General features: G+C 45.2%; 1 protein-coding gene across 4 annotated transcripts in view; it reads right to left on the reverse strand.

Moving 5' to 3' along the window:
* Positions 1-22,330, reverse strand: part of TXNDC11 (thioredoxin domain containing 11) — a 39,927-nt gene extending 17,597 nt beyond the window's left edge. Inside the window, exons 1-6 of one of the 4 annotated variants that reach the window (XM_054993381.1) lie at positions 22,077-22,330; positions 19,895-20,111; positions 18,675-18,772; positions 12,548-12,677; positions 10,466-10,559; positions 497-609 (exon numbers count right to left, since the gene is read on the reverse strand). In XM_054993381.1, coding sequence (XP_054849356.1) covers positions 497-609; positions 10,466-10,559; positions 12,548-12,677; positions 18,675-18,772; positions 19,895-20,111; positions 22,077-22,231 — 807 coding nt within the window. In that variant the 5' untranslated portion in view covers positions 22,232-22,330. Of the gene's footprint in view, positions 1-496; positions 610-10,465; positions 10,560-12,547; positions 12,678-17,081; positions 17,150-18,674; positions 18,773-19,894; positions 20,112-20,830; positions 20,854-22,076 lie in introns of those variants that run through there. The other 3 variants (XM_054993382.1, XM_054993384.1, XM_054993385.1) reach the window with 3 other exon arrangements.
* Between the last annotated feature and the right edge of the window lie 245 nt (positions 22,331-22,575).

A 22,575-nucleotide genomic window follows, 5' to 3' on the forward strand; every position in this document is an offset into this window, starting at 1 on the left:
TAGACAGCAGTAATGTAAAAATATAGTCATTAAAATACAAAATCCAAAGGCTGAAAAATGAGGCTAGCTCCTAAATTTCTGGACTGGCTGCTAGAGACAAAGAAAGCTGGTCAAAGTCTAAATATCAGCTTTGACAGATTTGGCTTCTCTGAAATTTAATGCCAGGAAATGCAGCACTATCCTTTGACTAGTTTCTTTTAAAAGCCACCAAGAACAATTTCTCATTGTGAACTGTTCATTGCTCTGAGGTGCCAGGACTGAAATCACTCAAAGTAGCCCACAAGGACCTGAAAGAGCTGCCCCTCTATCGCAGATTATGGGGCAGAAATGGGGCTCATCAGCAAAAAGGAATGCCCTCTGCAGGTTCAGAAGCATAGTCTGCTGTAGTTCCTTCACATCTCTTGTACCCCAACCACCACTCATATCTGCTGTGCTATCAGAGTGGCCTTTCATTATCGTCTGACCTGCACAGATATGCAAAATAAGCCCTACTCACCAGAGAGGAATTGACATGTCTGTGCAAGTAGACACTTCCTGAGTTCATCAACGGGATTTCTTTTGCAATCGACTTATCTGTGATCACTCCAAAGTGGATTGTCCCAAGGTAATCTAGAAGGGAATAAGGAAAGGATACATTAAGTCAAAGGAACAACCAAAGCTCCCGCTATAATTTAGCTTCCATCACTCAGAAAAGGAATCCCCCACAGTGACCTTGGGTCAGTCACTGCTTGTCGAAGCTCTCTCAGCCCCACTCACCTCACAGGGAGATTGTTGTGAGGATAATAATAACACACTTTGTAAACCGCTCTGGTGGGCGTTACGTTGTCCTGAAGGGCAGTATATGAACCAAATGTTATCATTAGAAAAGGGGATTCTGGGAAATCAATATAGTGTGAATGCCATTTTACACAGGGAATGTAAAATCATTTTAGAGATCTGTTGTCAAGAAGATATTAAAAAACTCATGTTTGTGAGACAAAAATACATGACTGTGTGGGCAGAGAGCTAGTATGGAATAGTGATAAAAGGATCAGATTAGGTTCTAATCCCCACTCTTGTCATGGAAGCTCACTGGGTGATCTTCAGCCAGTCACAAACTCTCTCAGCCTAGCCTACCTCGCAGCATTTGTTGTGAGGAAAAAATGGAGGAAAGGTCCCCCACTGGAAACAAAGGAGCGGGTATAAATAAAATGAAAATAAATATTTCTAAGAGGCAAAGGCAGTTGCTCCAGGAACATTAAGGCATTGCAGCTTCCAAAAGCTGTCTCCTCTCCACCCCCCTGCTAACTCTGCATGGAACAGGCACAAATTCTCTTCCAGGACATTCCATTGCTGACTAGGGTGGCAGTTTTCCTACACAGAAGCTTCAAAAGGAGATCATCATGAGACTGCCAAACTACAATTCATTAACAAGTTCATGACAATGGAACCCCCCTCCCTCAGGGCTGAATAGGGACATGAGATTCTTGACTCATTACAGATGTTAATTTTCTGCACTACCTGCTCTATGCTGATCTCTCAGCTCTTAATCAAGTCAATTAAATTTTGCATTGTACCTCTGCATCCTGTCTCCAACTGGCCCTTCTTTATAGCACCTCCCACCTACTGACGTGGACGGAAAAGCGGATGGACCTTCATTCTATTTGTATCTGGCAAAGTGAGCTGGAAAACTAAGTTGGTCTTTAATAACTGCACTTATATACCGCTCTTCTAGTCAGATTAGTGCCTCACCCAGAGCGGTGAACAAGTTAGTGTTATTATTATCCCCACAATGCAGCTGGGGCTGAGAGGAGTGGCTTACCCAAGGCCACCTACTGAGCTCATGGTAGTAGTGGGATTCAAACCGGTGCTGATTTGCAGCTGAACCACTGTGCTAGTGGTTCTACTGGACTCCAATTCTGTTACACAAATACCCTAAATCTCAGGTTCAGGATGTTCTGCTTCCACTGCTCCCACAGGGACCCACCACAAACTTAACATCTCCTTAGGGAGCTCCTTAGGGAGCTCCTATTCTGGCTACCACAGAGAGTCGGGCTCTTCCCTGGCAGCATCCCATTTATCCTTCTCAGAGGCTGGGTCGCCACCTGCAGGCACCAGGCCTGTCTGCCTGACCATCCTCTAGCAGCACAAGCCCTGAAGAGGAGAGCCGCCTAAGACGATCTTAAAGCTCTGATGGGTTCATGCAGGAGCAGCAGAGCCAGAACATGCTTGATTCGAGATTCAGGGTTGCAGGGAACACATTTTTCCAGTTCATTTTCCTGCTCTGCCATTTTACTGTCTTTATTTATGGCAGCTGGATGTATCTTTTTATTGGGTTTCTTTTTTATTGCAAGTATTCCAGCTCAACGCAGAGCCTTCACATTGGCTAGACTTAACTCCTTCCCCTCTAAAGTGCTTTCTGGTCGTTTCTCTGGACTCCCTTATTCTGAACGAGTTTGTGACTGTGGACAAGGAAAGTTAGAGACCTTGGATCATATAATAGTTTTTTGCCCTAAGTGGAGTAAGGAAAGAGATTTGTTATTCCTATTATGTTAAAAGAAAAGCTTCCCTTCCTTCCTTGGGCAATCTCAGTGTTATTGTCTGATAACTTTCCTGACAATCAAACCTCTGCTATAGTGGCTTCCTTTTTAGCCACGGTGATAAAGAAACAAAATCTTCATGAGTTTAGATAGTTTAAAGTGATAATGACGAGTTAGGTCTGTGTGAATTGGGTATGTTTAAGTGTACAGTTCATATTTTGTTGGTGTTTGTATGGCTTATGGCTTCGGCCGGAAAAGCAATAAACATATTATTATTATTATTATTATTATTATTATTATTATTATTATTATTATTATTATTATTATTATTATTATTATTATTATTATTATTATTTCTTGCAAGTCAACTTTAAAATATTTCATGGGTTGATAGGCGGGGCATAAATTATCTGACATAAACAAATAAACACAAGGCAAGGACTTTGCCAGTTTTGTTCTTGACAGCACAAAACAGCCAAGAAGCAAAACTCAGCCTCTCCCACAAGTAGGTCATTACTTACCTTCCTTTGGGTTGGGCTCAGGTTCCAGGTTGCTTTATAGAGACACCCCCTCCCCCCCCACACACACTCCCTGGTATGGCTTGGCCACTATTTCAGAGTGGACAGCATTCCCCATGGAATATGCTTCCCGAGCAAACAGGCTAAACAAAAATAAATCACACATCAAATCTTATTTCAGTTACGAATTGGATGGGTTTTTTTTTGTTGTTGTTCGTATGTTTATCTGTTACGTGTTGTTGTATTTAATTGTTGTTTAAAATAAAATATTTTTTTAAAAAAATCTTGTTTCAGAACTTGACCCACTGATGCTGAATTTTCAAACTGCGATTAAACACTTCTTAGCATTTTAAAGAAGCTGCTGGCTAAGGTGCTGGCCCATCCCTTGTGGTTGAATGTTCAGTCAAGGGGCAGCAGCAGCAGCAGCAGCAGCGGACTCCAGCCAGGCAGAAGCACCAAATGCAGTACATCCAGATGCTTATATGGAACAGAAAGGGTAGCAAAGTCACCACTCTCTAGAGCTTCTACCTGCATCTGCTAAAGCTTTAGGCACAGCAAAGCTCTTCTGCCAAATCCTCCTTGCCACACAACTAGCTTCTGTATGTGTTTACAACCTGCCAAGCACAAAAGGCTTTAAAGCTGCTACAAGCACGCATTACAAAGGGGCCAGGCTCACGTTTCACTCCCCCTCTCCCAACTGGAAGTGCCAGCCTCTATAATTAATGAAGCAAGTAGAGAAAATGTTAGCAAGGAAGGAGGAACCAAAGCAGCTGTGATTTACTTTCCACAAGTTGACGTCTGCTCTAGCCAAGTTTGAACAGCTCCCAAAGAGCCTCTGCCGGGCCAGCTAACCACAGGGGGTCCCAGGCACCACCAAGACTGTTCTACACAGCAGCAGTTCCTCCTTCTTGTGGGCCCTCACTGCCCCTGGCTCTTTCTCCTGCTGCCTGCCTGCAAGCCTTCCCTCTTGTTTCTCCCACCTCCTGCAATGAGCTTCCATAGCTAATTTGGAGGGTCCCGTCACCTGCCTTTGGGGGAGGCCTGTTTGAAGGGATTGGGTCCAAGACGGCGCCTCCTTTGCTCTGCTTCAGACTCCCTATAAGATCTCCTGCTATGTTTCCCATTATGCTCATATTGGCTGCATCTGGCACTTTGAGCGGGTTTCACTCCAGCCCTGATCCCAGGCTCAGCCCTAAGCTGAAGGCTACATCCTGATCTCCCTTGGCTGTCTGCCCCCAACACTAATGTCCCACTCTCACCTTTGCACCCTTCTGCTTTTGCCTCCTCCTCCCTACAACTCCACTTACAAAGGCAGTATTACGTAGTGGTCAGACTAGGATCTGGGTGACCTAGGCATGAATCCCTGCTCTGCCATGGAAGCTTACTGGATAACCTTGGCCAGTTCTTCTCTTTAAGCCTAGCTCTTCCTCACAAGGAGGAGAGGAGCATGAAGGATAAACAGAGGAGGCCCCACAAGGACAAACAAAATCAGTAAATAAACTCTGTCTAGGCCTTTCATCCACTACTGTCACTTAAGCCTTCTGGCTCCAGCTCTCCTCCCCATTCTTCATCAAGCCCCATCAATGAAGTGCTGACTGGAAGTGTTTCTGGCACAGCAAGGGACCCAAAATTATATATTTGGTACCACAGAAACAATGAAAAGGCATAACCAAAGCACTCCCTACAGAAATCACTCAAGAGTCTATAAACTCAGAGAGAACAAAGACCACTGATTTAGCACATTGGTGCTACCTCCGTGGCTCAAGAACAGTCATATTCACAAGCACCATCAACCAAAACAGCTGCATTTATTTCCATCCCTGTTGTGAAATCTGCACCTCAGGAAGGCTCACCGCTTATTTGTGTTCCTCTGGCAGTGGCTGTTTCAAGGTGGGAACCATGTGCCAAGCACAAACCCCACCAGGCAAGGGCTTTGCCCACTTTTCTGAAACAGATGCCTCATTGAGGAATGGTGCACGGAAGAACCACATGCAGCTCCCAAACTAGCACCTCCTGACGACCAGATGCTGGCCAGCCACGGAGGAAAGGGTTCATTCCCTGGATGCCACAGGCCCCTTCCTGAAGCACCACAGCTTGCCCCCCTCAAGCCGTGCCTCTCCCTAGCAGACTCTTGGGAGGCATTCTGAGTCCCCAAGAGCCCTCCTTACTCTCCTGCACTCAGGATTCAGCCCAACAAAATGCAGAGGTAACAGTGGAGGCCAGCTCCCTGATTAAAGTTGTTCAGTTCCTCATGTGGGGGTTTATTTTCAAGGGCATCAGAAGCTGCTTTGCCAAATTGCCCGACCTGGGAGTCCTTCGTGGCCCATCCTGACTAACAAGCATCGGAAAGTAAAGCCAGTGCTTCAGCGCTGTCGTCATTAAATCCCATGTCATTGTTTTGTATTAGTGCTATGATGAAAGCTGGTCTGCTGCTCGCTTTTCTGAATGTCTCTGTTCCCTTTTCTGTTATGGCTGACTGGTATCAGATTGAACAGGACTCAGAGACATTCAGAAAAGCAAGCAGCAGACCAGCTTTCATCATAGCACTAATACAAAACAATGACATGGGATTTAATGACGACAGCGCTGAAGCGCTGGCTTTACTTTCCGATGCTTATTAGGCAGGATGGGCCATGAAGGACTCCCAGGTTGGGCAATTTGGCAAAGCAGCTTCTGAGAACATCTCAGAGCAACAGGGCTATTAGCACACCAGCTCACAACAGTAGCCCACCAGAGATGTTCTTTTACTGCAGGGCCACAAATGTGAAGTTTGGCCCTTTATCTTGCTGGGACTTTCCCTTCCTGCATTCTTTTTAAAACAAATCATTTGTCCTCCAGATTGTGAAAATAAGCTCAAAAGGGGTGGACATAACACTCCAAACTACACAGAACTTACACATCTTCCAATCCAGAAACTGATTCTGCACCCCCCAACCCCTCTTGCGTGATGAACAAATCAAGAATCAGACCAGTAAACCATCTGGTCTCAGCTCCATCAGAGAAGGATCTTGCTGCCACCTGCTACCTAAGGGCTGTACTTCAAGGGGAGATGAGAGGCACCGAACCTGGAACCAACCAAAGGCAACTCCAGACAGTGTTCTGAAAAGCTCACCCCTCAATGGAGCTTTTGCATTCTGGACTCTGAATGGCCAAAAAGGAATAATTCAGCTCTGTCCAAGATAAAGAGCAAACACAAATAAAGCATCTTGTTGACAGAATGCACAGCAGGCAACCTCTGAAACACACTCAAGCAGGGGGCCAGAGCCTGAGAACAAAACATTTCCATTTCCCTTCTACCAACTGCTGTTTACAAGACAAACCACCCTTCTAAATCCTGGGAGCAATAACAGCACTAGTTTTCCTAAGGGCCATTTCAGTGTCACGGGAACATTTTACAAATAAGAAGGTGCAACCTGAATTCAGAGTCTTGTTTTGTGAGGATGACATACATTCAGAGGCCATGGGTTCATCAATGGATGTTGAGAGCAATTGTGGGCGTGCGATATGGATCCAGGATTTGGGGGGGTGGGATCTAAAACTGGCTAAATCTATCTTTCCCAAATCAAACCAGAAATTCTAGGATCTGCTCTAGGAACCCAGATCTAGACCCCCAGATAAATCCGGGAAACATTGCTTCAGTCTCAGGCTTCTCCTGTTCTTTTTTTCAAGAGGGGAGTGAGGCAGAGGCAAGAGGGAGAGAGTAAGGCAGGGAGGGGAGAGTGAGTGACCAAGCTGTGCAGGACCTCTCCTGTCTGCACGGCTTCTGTGAGTGACACCATTTCAGTTGGGCTAATTTGCAACAGTGTCCTTTGCTTCAGTTTGGCTTGGGTAGAATTCAGTTTTGACATAATTCTCTGGTTTGACATTGGTCCTTCTACTTCACTTTGGTTCTGGGGGGGATTCCATTCACTCCCCAGCTTTAGTTTTGTTCTGCTGGGCTTTCTGTGTGTTGAGCTTGCATTTAGAAGTGTGCTTCTGGACAGCAGCAGCCTTGCCCCCGTGTGTTTCTGCCAGCTTAGAACTTTCCTGCCATAAAAAAAAATGGAAAGTGGCTATAGACAGCTTGCTCAGGGGGCATTTGGATGGTGGGGGGCATCAGTTTGGTTCTGTTGGGCTTTGTGTGTGTTGAGCTTGCATTTGGGAGTGTGCCTTGGCCATGGCAGCCTTGCAGTGTTTCTGCAGTGGGGGCCAGCTTTGACTTTTTCCCCTTAGGAAACAGTGGAAAGTGGCTGGGGACACTTTGTTCAGGAGACCACAGAATTGGACGCTAGGATCCAATCTCCCTGGAGCTTGGGGAGTCTTTAGAAGACCATCAGAAGTAGGTTCCCTGCAAATTTGGTAGAGTTTGCTTGAAAAATGACCACCCCCGGCCACCCCCGATATATTTCCCCATAGAAAATAACGGCCAAATAAATCTGGGATTCTCTAATCTTGCTGAACCAGATTAGAGAATATTACCCGGATTTCAGAAAATGCAGGGGTTTTTTGTTTGTTTCCTTGAAACCTGGATCCAGATCTCCCAGACATTTTTTTGGTGCACACCCTTAGTAATTATTACAACATTGGATTAAAATATGGGAGACCCAAGTTCAAATCTCCATTTGGCCACAGAGGCTCACCGGCTGGCCTTGGGCCAGTCACACAGTCTCATCTTAACTTACAGCACGGGGCTGTTCTGAGAATAAAATGGAGGAGGAGAACAGTGTGGGTAAGCCATTTTATTGGGGAGAAAAGTGGGGCAGAACTATTTTAAACAAACAGTTGTGATTATTTTATTTTATTTTTTTGCGCTGGTACGCTGCTCTTCCGGGACACAGGCTCAGAGCAGCAGAGTGATGATGGCTGAACAGACACAGCATACCTTTGAAGTCAGCAGCTGGGAGTCAACAAGGAGGGGAAAGTTTTGACTGGCACGTTCCAGCTTGGAGGCCTTCCAAGACATCTGGCTGCCACTGTAGGAAAAAGGAGGCTGGACTAGACTAACCCTTGCTCTGATCCAGCTGAGCTCTTCTGATGACGTTTGCAGCAGACACAGATGCACAAGACGAATCTAGTGAAGAAACGTTCCTGCACAGCTCAGAACCCCACCCTAGCACCTTTCTAAAGATTTTTTTCAGACACAGTGAGTTGGCAATCTGGACACAAATATGGGAATGTGACTGGCAGCCTAGTTCTAAACACTCTTCCTCAGGAATATGTTCAATGCGACTCCCTTCCTATAAGAATGCTGTGGAATAATACAGCTATTCCACTAGAAGCCAAACCCCTACAGTTTGGAGGTGTGCTAATAGACTGCTTCCCATGTTTTTATGTTTAAGTGTGCTTCTACGGGCATTCTTGAACACTCCTGAGTACACACCTAGCACATGGATTGGCCCAGGGGCCCCTGCCCTGTTTTCAGGAGCCTCTTAGGCCTAGAACTCTTTGGCTTCCCTGCTAATTGCTTCTAACTGGAGAGGCAAGAGCAAGGACAAAGGTTAGGTGGAGCAAGCAGCAGTCGGGTCCAGCTGGCAAGCCCACTTCAACCCCAGTGCACTTTGATCTGATCAACAGGCACTTTATCAGTGGCTCTCCCTGATGCACTCTATCTCTAACTGTATTATTGATTTGTCTAATAATACAGCACGCTCGACAAAATGAATTGATGGGCACATAGGCACACCTGCACGCACACTGTCCCGACCCTGCCAAGATCAGTGGGGCAAATGGCAATCCATTCAAGAATGCTGCGACCATTGTAGCCAAGCCCTCTGGAGGGTGATTCTGTTGCCACAGAGCTGACAAAAGACACCTCCTTTCATCTAACAGTTCCAGTTCTCCACAGGGATCACAACACTTCACCTCCTCCCCTCCAAAAGGAGCCCAGTTTCTGCACTATCAGCACCACCAACCCCAAACAAGCACTTAGAGAAGTCAACAGTCCTTCCTGCAGAAGAAAAGGGGCTTCTATGTTCCCTGGAGAGGAGGAGGCTCCAAGTTCAAGAGTGCACATCTTGCCCTTTGAACAGCGAGGTCTATAGTTGGGCAGGACTCTGCAGTATGAAGCAAAAGAAAGATGAGGCCTACATAATACAGCTAGCAAGCTATAACCATCACACAAACACTAGAAACAAAAACTATCACTTTGTACCTCCTAACCTAAAAGAGCACCCTTAGTCAAAATGGTGAAACCAGTTCACATGTTCAGTGAGAGTGCAGCAGCCACTGGAAAACCATTCAAAAACTTTCCTTCCACCAAGTACAAAAACAAACAAACAAAAAACACCCCTATCCTAATTTTGTCTAATAATTGCCAGTGTATTAAAGAGCCTCATGGAGCAGAGTGGTAAGCAGCAGTACTGCAGCCCAAGCTCTGCTCACGACCTGAGTTCAATCCTGGCAGAAGCTGGGTTCAGGTAGCCAGCTCAAGGTTGACTCAGCCTTCCATCCTTCCGAGGTCGGTAAAATGAGTACCCAGTTTCCTGGGGGTAAAGTGAAGATGACGGGGGAAGGCAATTTCAAGCCACCCCATAAAAAGTCTGCCAAGAAAACGTCGTGGTGCGACGTCCCCCCATGGATCAATAATGACTCGGTGCTTGCACAGGTCCATTCTAGAGCTTTAAATCAATCCTTATGATCAATCCTTTACCTATAATTGCCAGTGAGAGTGTGAAAATCTTTCTAGTACATTTTTATTAGTCTGCTGTTCCCCCTTCCAGGACCTCTGAGAGGTGTATGTTGTCCCCCCACTTCTTCATTTGATCATCACAACCCTATGAGGTAGGCTAGGGCCAAAAGAAAGACCAACCCAAGATCACCCAGTGAGCTTCATGGTTCAGAGGGAATTTGAACCTGGATCTCTCTAGTCCTGGTAGAATACTCTGAACACTACGCAGCACGACATTCCTGCATGCAGCGGGGCCAGCATCTCACTGACCCTGCCATACTCCACCAGCCCAAATCATCAGCCCTCTCCCTCATCCCGAGCTCCAAAGTTATTCCACGTGCTTCAGTTCAAAGGTTTGCCTTCCTTTCGCTTTTCAGCAGACAGGGGTCTGCCCTCGAGGTACCATCTCACACAGCAGAACTTCGGGTACAGAGTGGGCAGATCTGACCATAGGGCACATCCCTCTAGGAAGGTTTTATAACATTACAAAACACACATACAAACACTACAATTTCACACATACTACCCTTTAGGAAGGTTTTTTCTGCAAGTGCCCAGAAATAAACAGGAATGCCCAACAGCTCAGTTATTCATTTCCATGGGATTTCTCTGGCAAAATGGTTCTATTAGTCCAGGATGTCCTTTGGATTTTCTATCTTATGTCCCAAAATATCTTGAGCAATCCTGCTCCCTACTTCTGTGTTTTCCTTCAGGAACTCACTCACTTGCGTCCTGGCCGAGAACCCCATTTGTGCTGGGAAGCATATAAGTGGAACTCTTACCTTTATTTAAGGAATACAAGGCTGAAGTGAAGAATGTCAGGTAACCTGGAGGCTGGGGCGAAGCATTGAACTCAAAATATCCTAAGACTCCAGGCTGCAAAGACAAGAGAGCACTGAAAGGGGGCTGCAGGGAGCTAACCTTGAGAAAACAAACCTAAGAGGCACTGGCTGAATTCATTCAAAGTGGCTCTTTATGACCACCACACCATTTACAGCTCACAAGCTTAAGCCCTGATCGGATCTCGCATTTACTTCTAAAAAGCAGCTGGAGTGGGGGGGGGAAGTGCTGGGGGAAAGGGCTTACTCTCCTCCTCCCCATTTGCCTGACTGAAGCTGCTCCCCATTCTTGGGCTACTTTACACTCTGGTTGGGAAAGACCCCTGCTTGGTAGCATTATCCATCTTCCTCCCCTACTGAGGAAGGAGAAGAGATCTGCGACTAGTAGCATAAGATGGAGAGAAGAATCAAATCCTTCTTTTCCAGAGCCACAGCCCCAATCCATACAAGCCTTACCTCCCCTACACTGCATCTGGCAGCTCTTTTACACATCTGAGGACCCCACAAACACTACATGCAGTTTGGCCCTTAGAGAGTGGCTTGTCCAAGCCAGGGAAACAGCAATGCCCAGTCCTGTTACAACAGTAACAGGGAAATCCTGGACATATTTCCAACATTGATGGACACAGCCAGGCCCACTTCTGATGGATGTCTCTTCATGTTAAACCAAAGCTGATTGGTACTTCATGTCATGGGGTCATGGCATGAGGTCAACCATTCATGTTTTCATAAGACGTACAATTTGACTGTAAAGTACATCAATCCTTGCAAAACATCTTCCTGACAAGAATTTGCCAGGCACACGGCTCAAGCAGTCCTCTTAAATACATTTAAAGTAAGCAACTTAATTTTTTTTTAAAGATCTACCTTGTTTTTAAGATTGATAATTTGTGTTCTTTTTATGATTTTATTGGCCTGTTTTTATTCCTGACCTACCTCAAGCAGGTCTTTGGAGAGTGAGCATGTATGTTTTACAAATAAATGAATTCTGGTGGCTGTCCTGCCAGGAAAAAAAACCAAACAAACTTCGTAACAACACATTTTGAGTAACATCTTGTCTTAAAAAGCATTTCAGTCATCCTCAAAAGAAAAAATAATTGATACAATTTTTCCCCCTAAAGCGCTACAAATTTTTTTCCAGTGGAAAAATGAAAAAGTTCTTGTGACCTCCTCCCCTCCCCAATTTTTTCTGGTCCTTTATATCACTAGACTTCAGCACTGGTGCCCCAGTAAAACAGATTCCCCACCCCCCCCCCCTCCATAAACCAGTAAGAAAATGTAAAACAAACAGTGAGAATGCTGTCTGGAGTGGGTTGTAGGGACCGTATCAATTCAGTCTTGTTCCATCTGCACTGGCTTTAGTTTGCTTCTAGGTCCAATTGGGGTGCTGGTATTGACCTTTGAAGCCCTATGGCTTAGAGCCAGCATACTGGAAGGCTTGCCTACTCCCATATGAACCTATCTGCCCACTCTGGTCAACTTCTAAGGCCCTGCTTCGAGTGTCTTCATCTTTTGAAATTGAGTGGCAACCCAAGGAAGGGTGTTCTTGGTTGTCCTGAGCTTGAATTGGATGCTCACACTGGGATTGTTCCAAGCATGCAAAATTCAATGAAGCAGGGTCTTACTTGTTGGCCATAAAAAGCCAACTGACTTAACTAGCCAACTGGGCCTCCTGAGCCAGACAAAGCAAGTCCAAGCTCTTGGGCGTACAGAGCTCACTCAGCTTAGCAGCACAATTTTTGACAGGATTTTGTGCAATGCGACACATCTGTCTCTCTCTGACAATACGCCTACGTGCAAACCTTCAGTATCCCAACCCCAAATGCAGGTGAGACTTCTCATTTCCATGTATCAACTGTAACTACCTGCAGAATTTTATTTGGCAAGAAGCAGGGCAATTGGCAAGCCCCACTTTGGACTTCTGTTTCCAAAACACCATGGTGGAGGATACAGCTTCCTATGGACCTCAGAAAGAAATGTGCTTTGCAGCAAGTGAATACTTGAAGCAAAACAGAGAGAAGTTACCTCATAACTGGAGAGAAACTGCTGCAGCTTTGACTGGGTTGAAATATAAAGCAGTGGTGTCATCACACGTCGGACAAATTTTTCAAGGTAAACTGCATTCAGTGGCCCTTTGTATTCAATGGGCCCAAAGCTAGCATTAAAAAAGAAGAACAAGCATGTATTAAAGTCTGAAAGTTATATTGTAATTGTCAGCCAAGATTTTTGAGCTGACGAAATTAGAGCAACACGGTAATATGTCAAAATAAAGAATCTCCCGTGTGGTAATGATGTCTCCACAATTATTTTGAATAAAGGATATATTAATTAGGTATTGCTTCACAAATTTATTTATACAGAATAAGGGATATAATGAACAATTTATATATTCTTTTGTTTCTTTTAACACAACCAAGTACTACACCATATATTGCAACCTCCCTCGACCTCAATTATACAGGCATCCTATGCGTTCTAAAAACAATTAATTAAAGTGTCCCGTGCTCAAAGTGCTATCGTTGTTGTTATTAAAGTGCAATTGCTTTATGGCATCCTATGACACTATTTCTCATATAGAACTCAATTCGCCTTGTATACAGGTACAATACAGGTACAGTACAATGGTAATTCCAGACACTGTGAATGTCACAGATCTCGAAAGGACCTATAACCATAGGTGCACGTAGTTGGTTCTGTGACTGCGTTCTCTAACAGACGAAAAAGAAGCTTGGAAATGGACCTTACGAGGATCTGGACCGTCCGTCCATAAATTGTTCATTATATCCCTTATTCTGTATAAATAAATTTGTGAAGCAATACCTAATAAATATATTCTTTATTCAAAATAATTGTGGAGACATCATTACCACACGGGAGATTCTTTATTTTGACAAGATTTTTGAGCTGGCCATGGGAGCGTGTAAGGTCTGAGCAGTTTGATGCAGAGTGTTTTAATCTAAATATCAAAAGTAACGTTATGAACACCTATAGCTTGGACAGCCACCCTATGCCATGAGAAGCCAGGCAGCAGGGATTTGTGCTACTCCTGTGGAAGAAGGGCCCATGAGCTAAGCTTTAGTATTGGCCAGCAGACACTACTGTCTGTCTCTGGGACACAGCATGGCTGCTTATGCCCAGAGGCAAAGTCGCACCAAAATCAAATAGAAGTTTGGTGGCACCTTGCAGAATTCTAGCATAAAATTTCATGAGGTTGAGCTCACTTCTTCAAATGCTATGCAAGTCATACCAAGGCACATACAGTGAAGCTGCACCCCCTTGATACTTTAGGATCTTGCTTGCCAAAGAGGTTGACTGCCACTGGGCTAGGGAATTTGTCAGGCAGGGAAATAGAACACCACAGCTGGAGAATCCCCTTAAAAGGAGCTGCACGGTCTTTGCAATGAATTTATTCAAGCTACACTGTTTCATGACATTTTCCCTCATAGGTCCAAATGGCACTTTTGTTCAGCCATCATGAACAATGACAAACATTTGCAGACCTAAATGGCTGAAATTCCATCATGCTGTTCCACTGCGTTCTAATTTGCCTTTGGGCATTACAAAAGGAAGCTGGGGGCGCAGACCACAGATGAGCCATCACTAGCCCTTTCAGGTAACATGGTGCTCTGGAGTGCCATGAGTCACAGCCAACATTTGGGCAGATGGGAATGCAGCCAGAATACACCTAACAGCATCAGCAGTTCCCTCGTTGCCAATGCTGGATTTACACTTCAACTAACCACACAGCCCGTCAAATTCAAAAGCAACACAAAACAGCAATATCTTCAAATAGAGCAACACAATGCAGGTGCCAGCAACTGACACACATCTTGACCCACTCCTGCATGCAGGGCCAAGTACAACTCTCTAATTCGTCTTTGCAGCTTTGCAATGTCTTCCCTTTTAAAATAACCCCTCAGTGGCAGGGCTAGAGTCAAGCCTGCTCTCTAGCAAACCCAGCACAGCGCTGGAAGGCAATGAGGCAGAGGGACAGGGAATGACTGGGTCGGGAGGAAGAAACTAAATTATGCAGTTATTTCATTCCCAATCTCCAAGCTCAGTCACTGGTTTGAGGTCCATGTTTGCCCAACATTGCTTGAAATGTGCTCTTTCAAATTTAGAATTAACATACAATTCCATGACAGCTACAAGACGATGAATAAGAAGTCATATTCCATTACCACAAATGTTTGGTTACATGTCAAGCTGCAGGGACATCCAATCTTATTTGGCAAATGACCAAACTGCATAGCAAAAGAATTTTAAAAACACACACTCAGAGACGTGAGATGTCACTGATTCAAGGGCAGGGATTAATTTGCAGGTAAGGGAAAAAGTGAAGCAATCAGGGGACATAAACCATGGATTCTGATGTCTGCACACTAAGGCTCCAAGTATGGAAAACAGGAAGAACTTGGAGTCTTTATACGGGCTTCATAGGGGGCTATGACCTAAGAGGCATTACTGAAACTGGCTGGAATGAGACACAAAATTGGAATATTGGGACTGAGGGGTACAACTTGTTTAAAAGGAACAGATCAAAAAAGGAAGGGGGGAGGAGCAGCAGTATATGTCAAGGATGTATTTACTTATGAGGAGACCTATGCATCTGAGCTTGCAAGGCCAGCTGAGAAGAGAAAGAAATAATAGTGATATTATGGTGGCGGTCTGTAATAAACCACCAAACCAGGCAGAAGATTTGGATGATATATTCCTAGACCAGATTACAAAATGTTCGAAGAGTCAAACTCTGCTAAAAATGAACCGTCTAATAAGTTCCTGTCTTGTCTTGCTGACAATTTTATCTTCCAAAAGGTGGAAGAGTAAACAAGGGGAACTAATTTTCACCAATAGAGAAGAACTCGTTGATGAGGTTGAGGTGAAATAGTAGTGACTGTGTCATTTTGGAACTTAAGATCTTGGGGAAAGCTGAACTTAATCAGACTTATATGTTGGACTTCAGAAAAGCTCATTTCAACAAGCTCAAAGATATGTTGGGTAGAATTCCACAATCAGACTCCCTCAAGGAGAAGGAAGCAAGATGGGTGGGAGTTTCTTTTTTTAAAAAAAGCTATTGAAGGCAAAATCACAAGCGATTCTAATGAGAATGAAAAATGGGAGCACCTAAAGAAGTCGGGTAGCTCCATAAACAGCTTTCTAAAGAGCTAAGAATTAAAAGGACACATTTAGGAAACGGAAGGAGTGGCATACAACCAAGGATAAATATAAACAAATAGCCAGTGCTTGTAAGAAGAGTTTTAGAGAAGCTAAAGCTCAGTATGAGCTTAGAGTAGTGAGAGATGTGAAACATAACAAAAAGGGTTCTTTGGTTATGTTTAGGGCAAGAAAAAGGAAGTGATAAGTTTGCTGTGGGAGAGGAAAGTGGAATTTCAACAGATGACAGAGAGCAGGCAGAATGCTCAATTCCTTTGCCTCAGTTCCTCTTGCAAGGGAAACTGTGCTCAACTTCCCTTGCAAGAAATAGGGAAAAAGAGAACATGTGAGGAAGGAAGGTAGTTATAGCCTAGAATAGGCATAGGGGTGGTATGTAAAAATCTGGCTTCTTTATATGAAAATGAGTTCACAAGGGCAGATGAATTACATCCTAGGGTACTAAAGGAACTTGCTGATGTAATTTCAGAGACTCTGTCAACAGTCTTTGAGAATTCTTGAAGAACAGGTGAGGTGCCAGAAGACTGGAGGCATGCAAATGTTGTCCCTATCTTCAAGAAGGGGAAAAAGGAGGATTCAGGTAACCACCAATCTGTCAGTTTGACCTCCATACCGGGAAAGGATTTAGAACAAACATCAAGCAGTCAGTCCTTGAGCATTTAGACAAGAAGGATGTGATTACCAAGAGCCAGCATGGGTTTCTCAAAAACAAGTCACATCAGACTAACTTATCTCCTTTTTAGAGAGAGTAACTTGTTTGTGGATCAGGAGATTGCTGCAGACATAATTATCTTCAGTAAGTCTTTTAATAAGGTTCCGCATGATGTTCTTGTTGACAAATTGGTAAAATGTGGTTTGGATGCCACTCCTGTTAGGTAAGTTTGTAACTGGGTGACAGTCGATTGTATCCAAACACTGCTTGTAAATGGTTCCCCATTCTCTTGGAGAGGAGTGACAAGTGGTGTGCGTCAAGGATCTATCCTAGGTCCTGTGTTGTTCAACACAAGCAACTTAGATGAAGGAATAGAGGAGATGAGCATTAAATCTGCAGATGATATTAAATTGGGAGGAGAGCTAATACAGTAGAAGATTGAATCAAGGTTCAAGATGATCTTGACAAGCTGGAAAACGGGGCTAAAAAACTAACAAAATGAATTTCAACAGAGATAAATGTAAAAGTTCTGCTTTCAGACAGAATTATTATAGGGTGGGTGAGACTTGTCTTGGCAGAAGTGAAAAAGATCTAGGGGTCTTAGTACATTGACCATGAGTCAACAGTGTGATGTGATAGCTAAAAAGGCAAATGCAATTTTGGGCTGCATCAATGGGAATATAGAGACCAGATCACATGAAGTGATGGTATCACTTTGCTCTGGTTAGACCTCACCTGGAGTACTGTGTTTAACCACTGCAGGCTAAAGATGTTGACAAGTTGTAACATGTCCAAAGGAAGGCAACAACGATGGTGAGGTGTCTGGAGACCAAGTCCTATGAGAAATGGCTGAAGGAGCTGAGTATGTTTAACCTGGAGAGGAGATGATTGAGAGGTGATACGATAGCCATCTTTAAGTATTTGAAGGGCTGTCACATACAGGATGGAGCAGTTTTTTTCTGTTGCCCAGAGGGCCAAATGAGAATCAATGGGTTAAAATTAAACCAGAACAGTTTTTGGCTAAATGTCAGGAAGAACTTCCTGATGGTAAAAGTGGTTCCTCGGAGGAACAGGCTTCCTCAGGAGGTGGCAGGCTTTCCTTCTTTGGAGGTTTTTAGACAGAGACGAGATGGCCAGCTGTCAGCAATACTGATTCTATGACTCAATATGAATTAAGACCGATTGTGAGATGGAGGGCAGAGACTGATGAACCATTTCTTTAAGGCCCAAGGTAACGTTGACCACTACTTCGGAGTCAGGAAGGAATTTATCTCCCAGCCAGATTGGCCCGGGATCTTGGAGGTTTTTTGCCTTCCTCTTGGCATTAAGGGAGTGGGGGGGAGCTGTAAATTGTGTAGGGGGTGGACTAGATGATCCCTGGGATACCATCCAGCGCTGTGCATCTAAATGAAGATCTTCATTCCCACACTTCCAGCAAACTCTGACCAAAAAAGCATTTATACAGAGGGAGAGAAGATGAAATCCCTTTATTTTACAAACGAAACAAGCTTCTTTTGATTGTCAGTAGACTGTATGGGGTTTAAAATCATAAGAAAAAAAGCAGAAAGAACTTGGTCCAAGCTACATGAGAACAGGTAAGATCTTTCTGGTATGAGTGGAACATCAAAGCCACTCTTATGAAAAAGCTGCAAAGCCAGGCCTCAGCAAGACAGAACTGCCAACACAGCTGCAGGACCACTTTTCACCATATGTGCCCTGGAGGGCGCTCCGATCAGCAGATTAAAAAACTGCTGGTGGTCCCTGGCCCCAGGGAGGCTCATCTGACCTCGACCACAGCCAGGGTCTTTTCAGTCCTGGCATCAGCCTGGTGGAACTCTCTGTCTGCTGAAACCTGGGACCAACAAGATTTATTATCATTTTGCCAGCCCAGTAAGAAAAAGATGTTCCACCAGGCATATGGTTAAGGCTGGGCTATGGGCGAGCCTTCCTACCGGTCTCCTGTTGGGGTGGGGGCTACTGCCATCCCCACCCTGATTTTTTCTACCAGCTGGACCCCTGCTGCTCCTCCACCTCCCACCTCAAAGAATGTTCAGTTGTGTTTTGAAATATGGGCCACCACCTAGAGCTGTTTTATTATGGAATTGGATGTTTATTTATGGGTTTTAAAGCAAACTTTACTGTAAATTTTAATACTGATATTATCCGCTCTGAGCCTGTTCACAGGGAGAGTGAATTATAAATCTAATCACTCAATCACAGATCAGGCAAAGAAGGGCTGTTCTGGTGGGAAATGACTCCCCGACCTTGGTCTGCCGAGACTGGTCCTGCTGTCTAGAAAGCCTCTGCGAGGCACCAGCAGACTCTTACCTCCGATGGTACAAATATATCACTGGAAAGTAGAAGAAGTGTTTCTGTTTCCGGCATTTCCCCTGATTCCACCAGCAGTTGATGGCCACAAACAACACCTGAAGCACAAAAAACAAACATGGGGCATCACCAGAAGGAACTCAATAAGGTCAGTGAGCTTCAAAGAGAAGGAGCAACGAACCTGTGGAGAAAAACCCTTGCAACGGCCTGGCATAAGCTCTTGGGGTCCATTCTCTCAGTCCTGGCCATAACTTTTACTGGGAGAAGGCAGGAGACACGACACTGGGACTGGAGGGGTTAATAGCCCTGGTCAGTTTAAAACAAGCTGCAGTGCCCAAAATCTGGCCCAGGATGGAAGGAGGGGGCTACTTCTCTTATTGGTGCTGGGAGAGATGTTCATACCCTCCTCCCATTCTGACAAGCCCCTCAAACATCCCTACAGAAAAGGAATGCTATATAAAAATACGCAGCCAGCAGATCCATTATATACCCCAGCCTTTATAGACTTCAACAGGATTCACACAGTCATGCACCTTTCATACATTTTATTTCTAGCCCCCTTTTCCAGTTTAAAAACAATCATGGCTATATATATAAAACTCAGACCACATTAATTACAGGTGTATAACCCAGAAAACCAAATGCCAGCCTTCAAAGTATCTCCATCCAAATATCCAAAGGCATTTGAAAACCAACGGACCAGATGTGAAGAGAGGAGCAGGAACACGCCTCTCATTGACGGTCAAGCCCATAAGGCTGGGGGCAAGCACAAGGAAGGCCCTGTCCCTTGCAAGAGAACTTCTAACATCCTGAACTGAGGGAACTAGGAAAAGAGCCCTTGGCAATAACTTCAGCAGACAAGCCGCCTGACTAGGAATAAACTCAGTATAAACATTTTGCATGCAGTTTATTGGAGGCCTGCCACTTCAGATCCCAACCACTGATATTATTTACACAGCACCACTGCATTTCAGAAAATGCCCTACAACCCAGTTTCCCAAAATGGAGAGCTGAATACATGGAGGGGAGGTTGGAGAATGCATGTAAGGTGAGGGAATGCAGCGATGGACAGGCCTGAAAGGAAGCTTATAAACAAGCCTGGGATGTTTCATTTAATTAACCAAGACTTATGCTTATGATCCCAAAGTGAGCCACCATGAGGGCAAAATAAGGGCAGAGGGAAAAACAGGAAATGTATGGAAGGTCCACATCCAGCTGACCTGGTCTGCCAGGCTGCTTGCCACTTTCTCAATGTCTTCCCTTGCTGCAATGGACTGTCCGCACCATGGGGCATAGAAGAAAAACAAACTGACTTCTGAGTCTTGGCGGACAAGTTCTGCACGGTCTAGCTGCCCCAGGAAAAAATCAAGGACTGGAGACGTCGAGGAGAAGAAGTTGACCGGAAGCTTTGCTGGCATTGTCACATCTTTTGCACGGCTGTCAGATAATAAAGGAGAAAGACACTTGTCAGGAATCATCCACCCAAGCACCCCACCCCACCATCGCTGCAGTATCCGGTGAAGCTTCATTTATCGTATTTAAAAAAAAAAAGAAAGAACTGTGCATCTCAGCAACTGCCTAATTAAAAATGTGATGGATTTTAATTGCAATCTGCTTTGGGAGCAGATATGGGCAAAGAATGGGATATAAATAAACAAATCTGACAAGACTGAAATCCGCACAACTTTATTTTACGTCACCTGTTTAGTTGGCTAATACTATAAAGCAAGGAGCAATATGCTTCTGGGGCTGCAGCACGTCAATCAGTCACTCTAGATCAGTCTCTATGAATTTTCACAGAAAACCCAATTCACAGCCCGCGTCACTCAGACGCCACTTGCTTTGGTCCGATTTAACTCAAGGGAATTAATACAGATTTCGGGGTTAACTGGAGTTTGGTTTGGTATGTGAGGATCTGTCAAAAACAGGCTTAGGCTTTTCACATTGCAATCTGAAGTCACACACCATCCCTGAGGAAAAAGGATTGAGTACATGCATATACCGTGCTGTGGCCTCACAGGAGCTTCTATTCCCATTAAGAGAGGAAAATAATTTTGTTGCTTTGTTTTTTCCAGGCTCTGGAAGCCCCAAATCTCAAATTGCTTCACAGTTAGAGAGGCATCTTAACACTTAATTACAGTTATTTTAAAAGTCACCTGTTCTGCAGTGTTATGGTTACAGTCTGAATTTCTATCCATTCCCATCATGTTGTCCGTTTTCCAATTAATTTCAAAGAACTTTTGCAGTGCTAACTCGAGTTCTCAGCCAAGCATCAGGTGCATTTGTCACATTCACATGCTACGTTTTCACCTACTGATGTTAAATCACAAATATATCTTAATTGCTCAGAAGGGCATTTGTTATAAAGGGAATTGTATTACAGCAAATCAAACTGGTCAGGAGGGAGCTTTCATAAAGGGAATAGGGTGGTAGATTATGGCACCACTTACTGTATGCATTATCTTGTCTGTACCACATTGTTTTCTAATTTTGGTAATCCATTGGTTGCATTGTGTTTTAGACTGCATTTTTAAATTGTATTGCTTTTCTAATTTTGTAACTTGCCTGGAGTCTCAGCAAGAAAGGGGGACTAAGAACAAGGTAAATAAACACCTAAAACACAGATGGCTAGAATAATCCTAAATGAAGCTCACAAACCATCCCACAGTACCCACTGGGCAGGACAGGCAAGAAAAGTGTGTCCAAGATAGGCTGCAGGCTGGTTTTGAAGACAGAACAGGAGAGATGCAAGGAAATGGGGCTGGGTTTTGTTTTTGGTTTTTGTGAAGGAATTTTGGTGCTGTGGATGCTAGCTTTCAAACAGCACAAAAGCCTTCATCAAACTGTATGAAAATGGGACAAAGACACATTCTTTTGGTAAGCGGCTCACGATATGCCTGGTACTACAAGAATTAATGAAACCTGGGTTCCAAAATCCACCTCCTCAGTGCATGCTTAAGATCCCCCCCCCACAATTCTCCCCTATATTCCTTGCTATTTAAAATAGGTTTTTCACACACACACACCCCTGCCTTTCCTCTTGGTTCCCTGGTTGTCCAAAGAATCACACCACCGAAGCAGCTGGCAAGTCTACTACCCTTTTAGGGAAAGCATGCGTGCTCCCCCACCCCTCAGTCTCAGGTAACGCCTTCTCTCCACGTGTGAATGACAAAGCTGAACCCACTCCAGGAAAAAAGAGTCCCAAAATCCCACCCATCCCCCTTCCTGCAATACAGACCCAGAAGAACCACGCAAAGAAACAGGAGTGAGAGGCCGACACGCGTTACATTGCTAGTGCACGTGTGAATTGGACCGGGGGGGGCTGTCGAGACGGAGCGCAACCCGCAACGCAAGCCCCCTCCAATCCTAATGCCCCCCATGCCCTTCTCCCCTCCCCCTCACCTGCAAGTGACTTTGAGGGCGACAAGGAAGACGCAGGCCAGCACCACCGCGGCGCCGCACAGCAGCTCCGGCCGGCGGGCCATGCGGGAGGCGCGGCGGCGGCGGCGCTGAGGCGAGGGCGAGGCGAGACCGGCGGGGCCTCCGCAGGCCGACATCCCCACCCTGGCCTGGCCCGGCCCGGCCTAGTCCAGCCCAGCCAGCCGAGAGGCGGGACGGGCGGCCCAGCGGGCCCCTCACGCTCGCACACGTCGTCTCTCGTCCGGCCGCGAACCGGGCGACGCCACGTCTCTCCGCCCAGCCGAGCGACAGCGAGGCAGCGAGAGTGCGCCAGGCCTTCTCTGCCGCCGCCTCCCGGGCGGCTCCCTCTCGCCCGCCCAAGTAGGCCTGGCTCGGCCGCCGCGCACTTACTCGAGAGAAAACCCGTTCTGTGCCCAGCGGCGGGCGAGCCTAGCTGCGGCGCGGTGTGGAGGGGGCACCGGTGGTATATAGCCGGGCATTT

This window comes from Eublepharis macularius, chromosome 12, assembly GCF_028583425.1.
Source record: "Eublepharis macularius isolate TG4126 chromosome 12, MPM_Emac_v1.0, whole genome shotgun sequence".
NCBI lineage: Eukaryota > Metazoa > Chordata > Lepidosauria > Squamata > Eublepharidae > Eublepharis > Eublepharis macularius.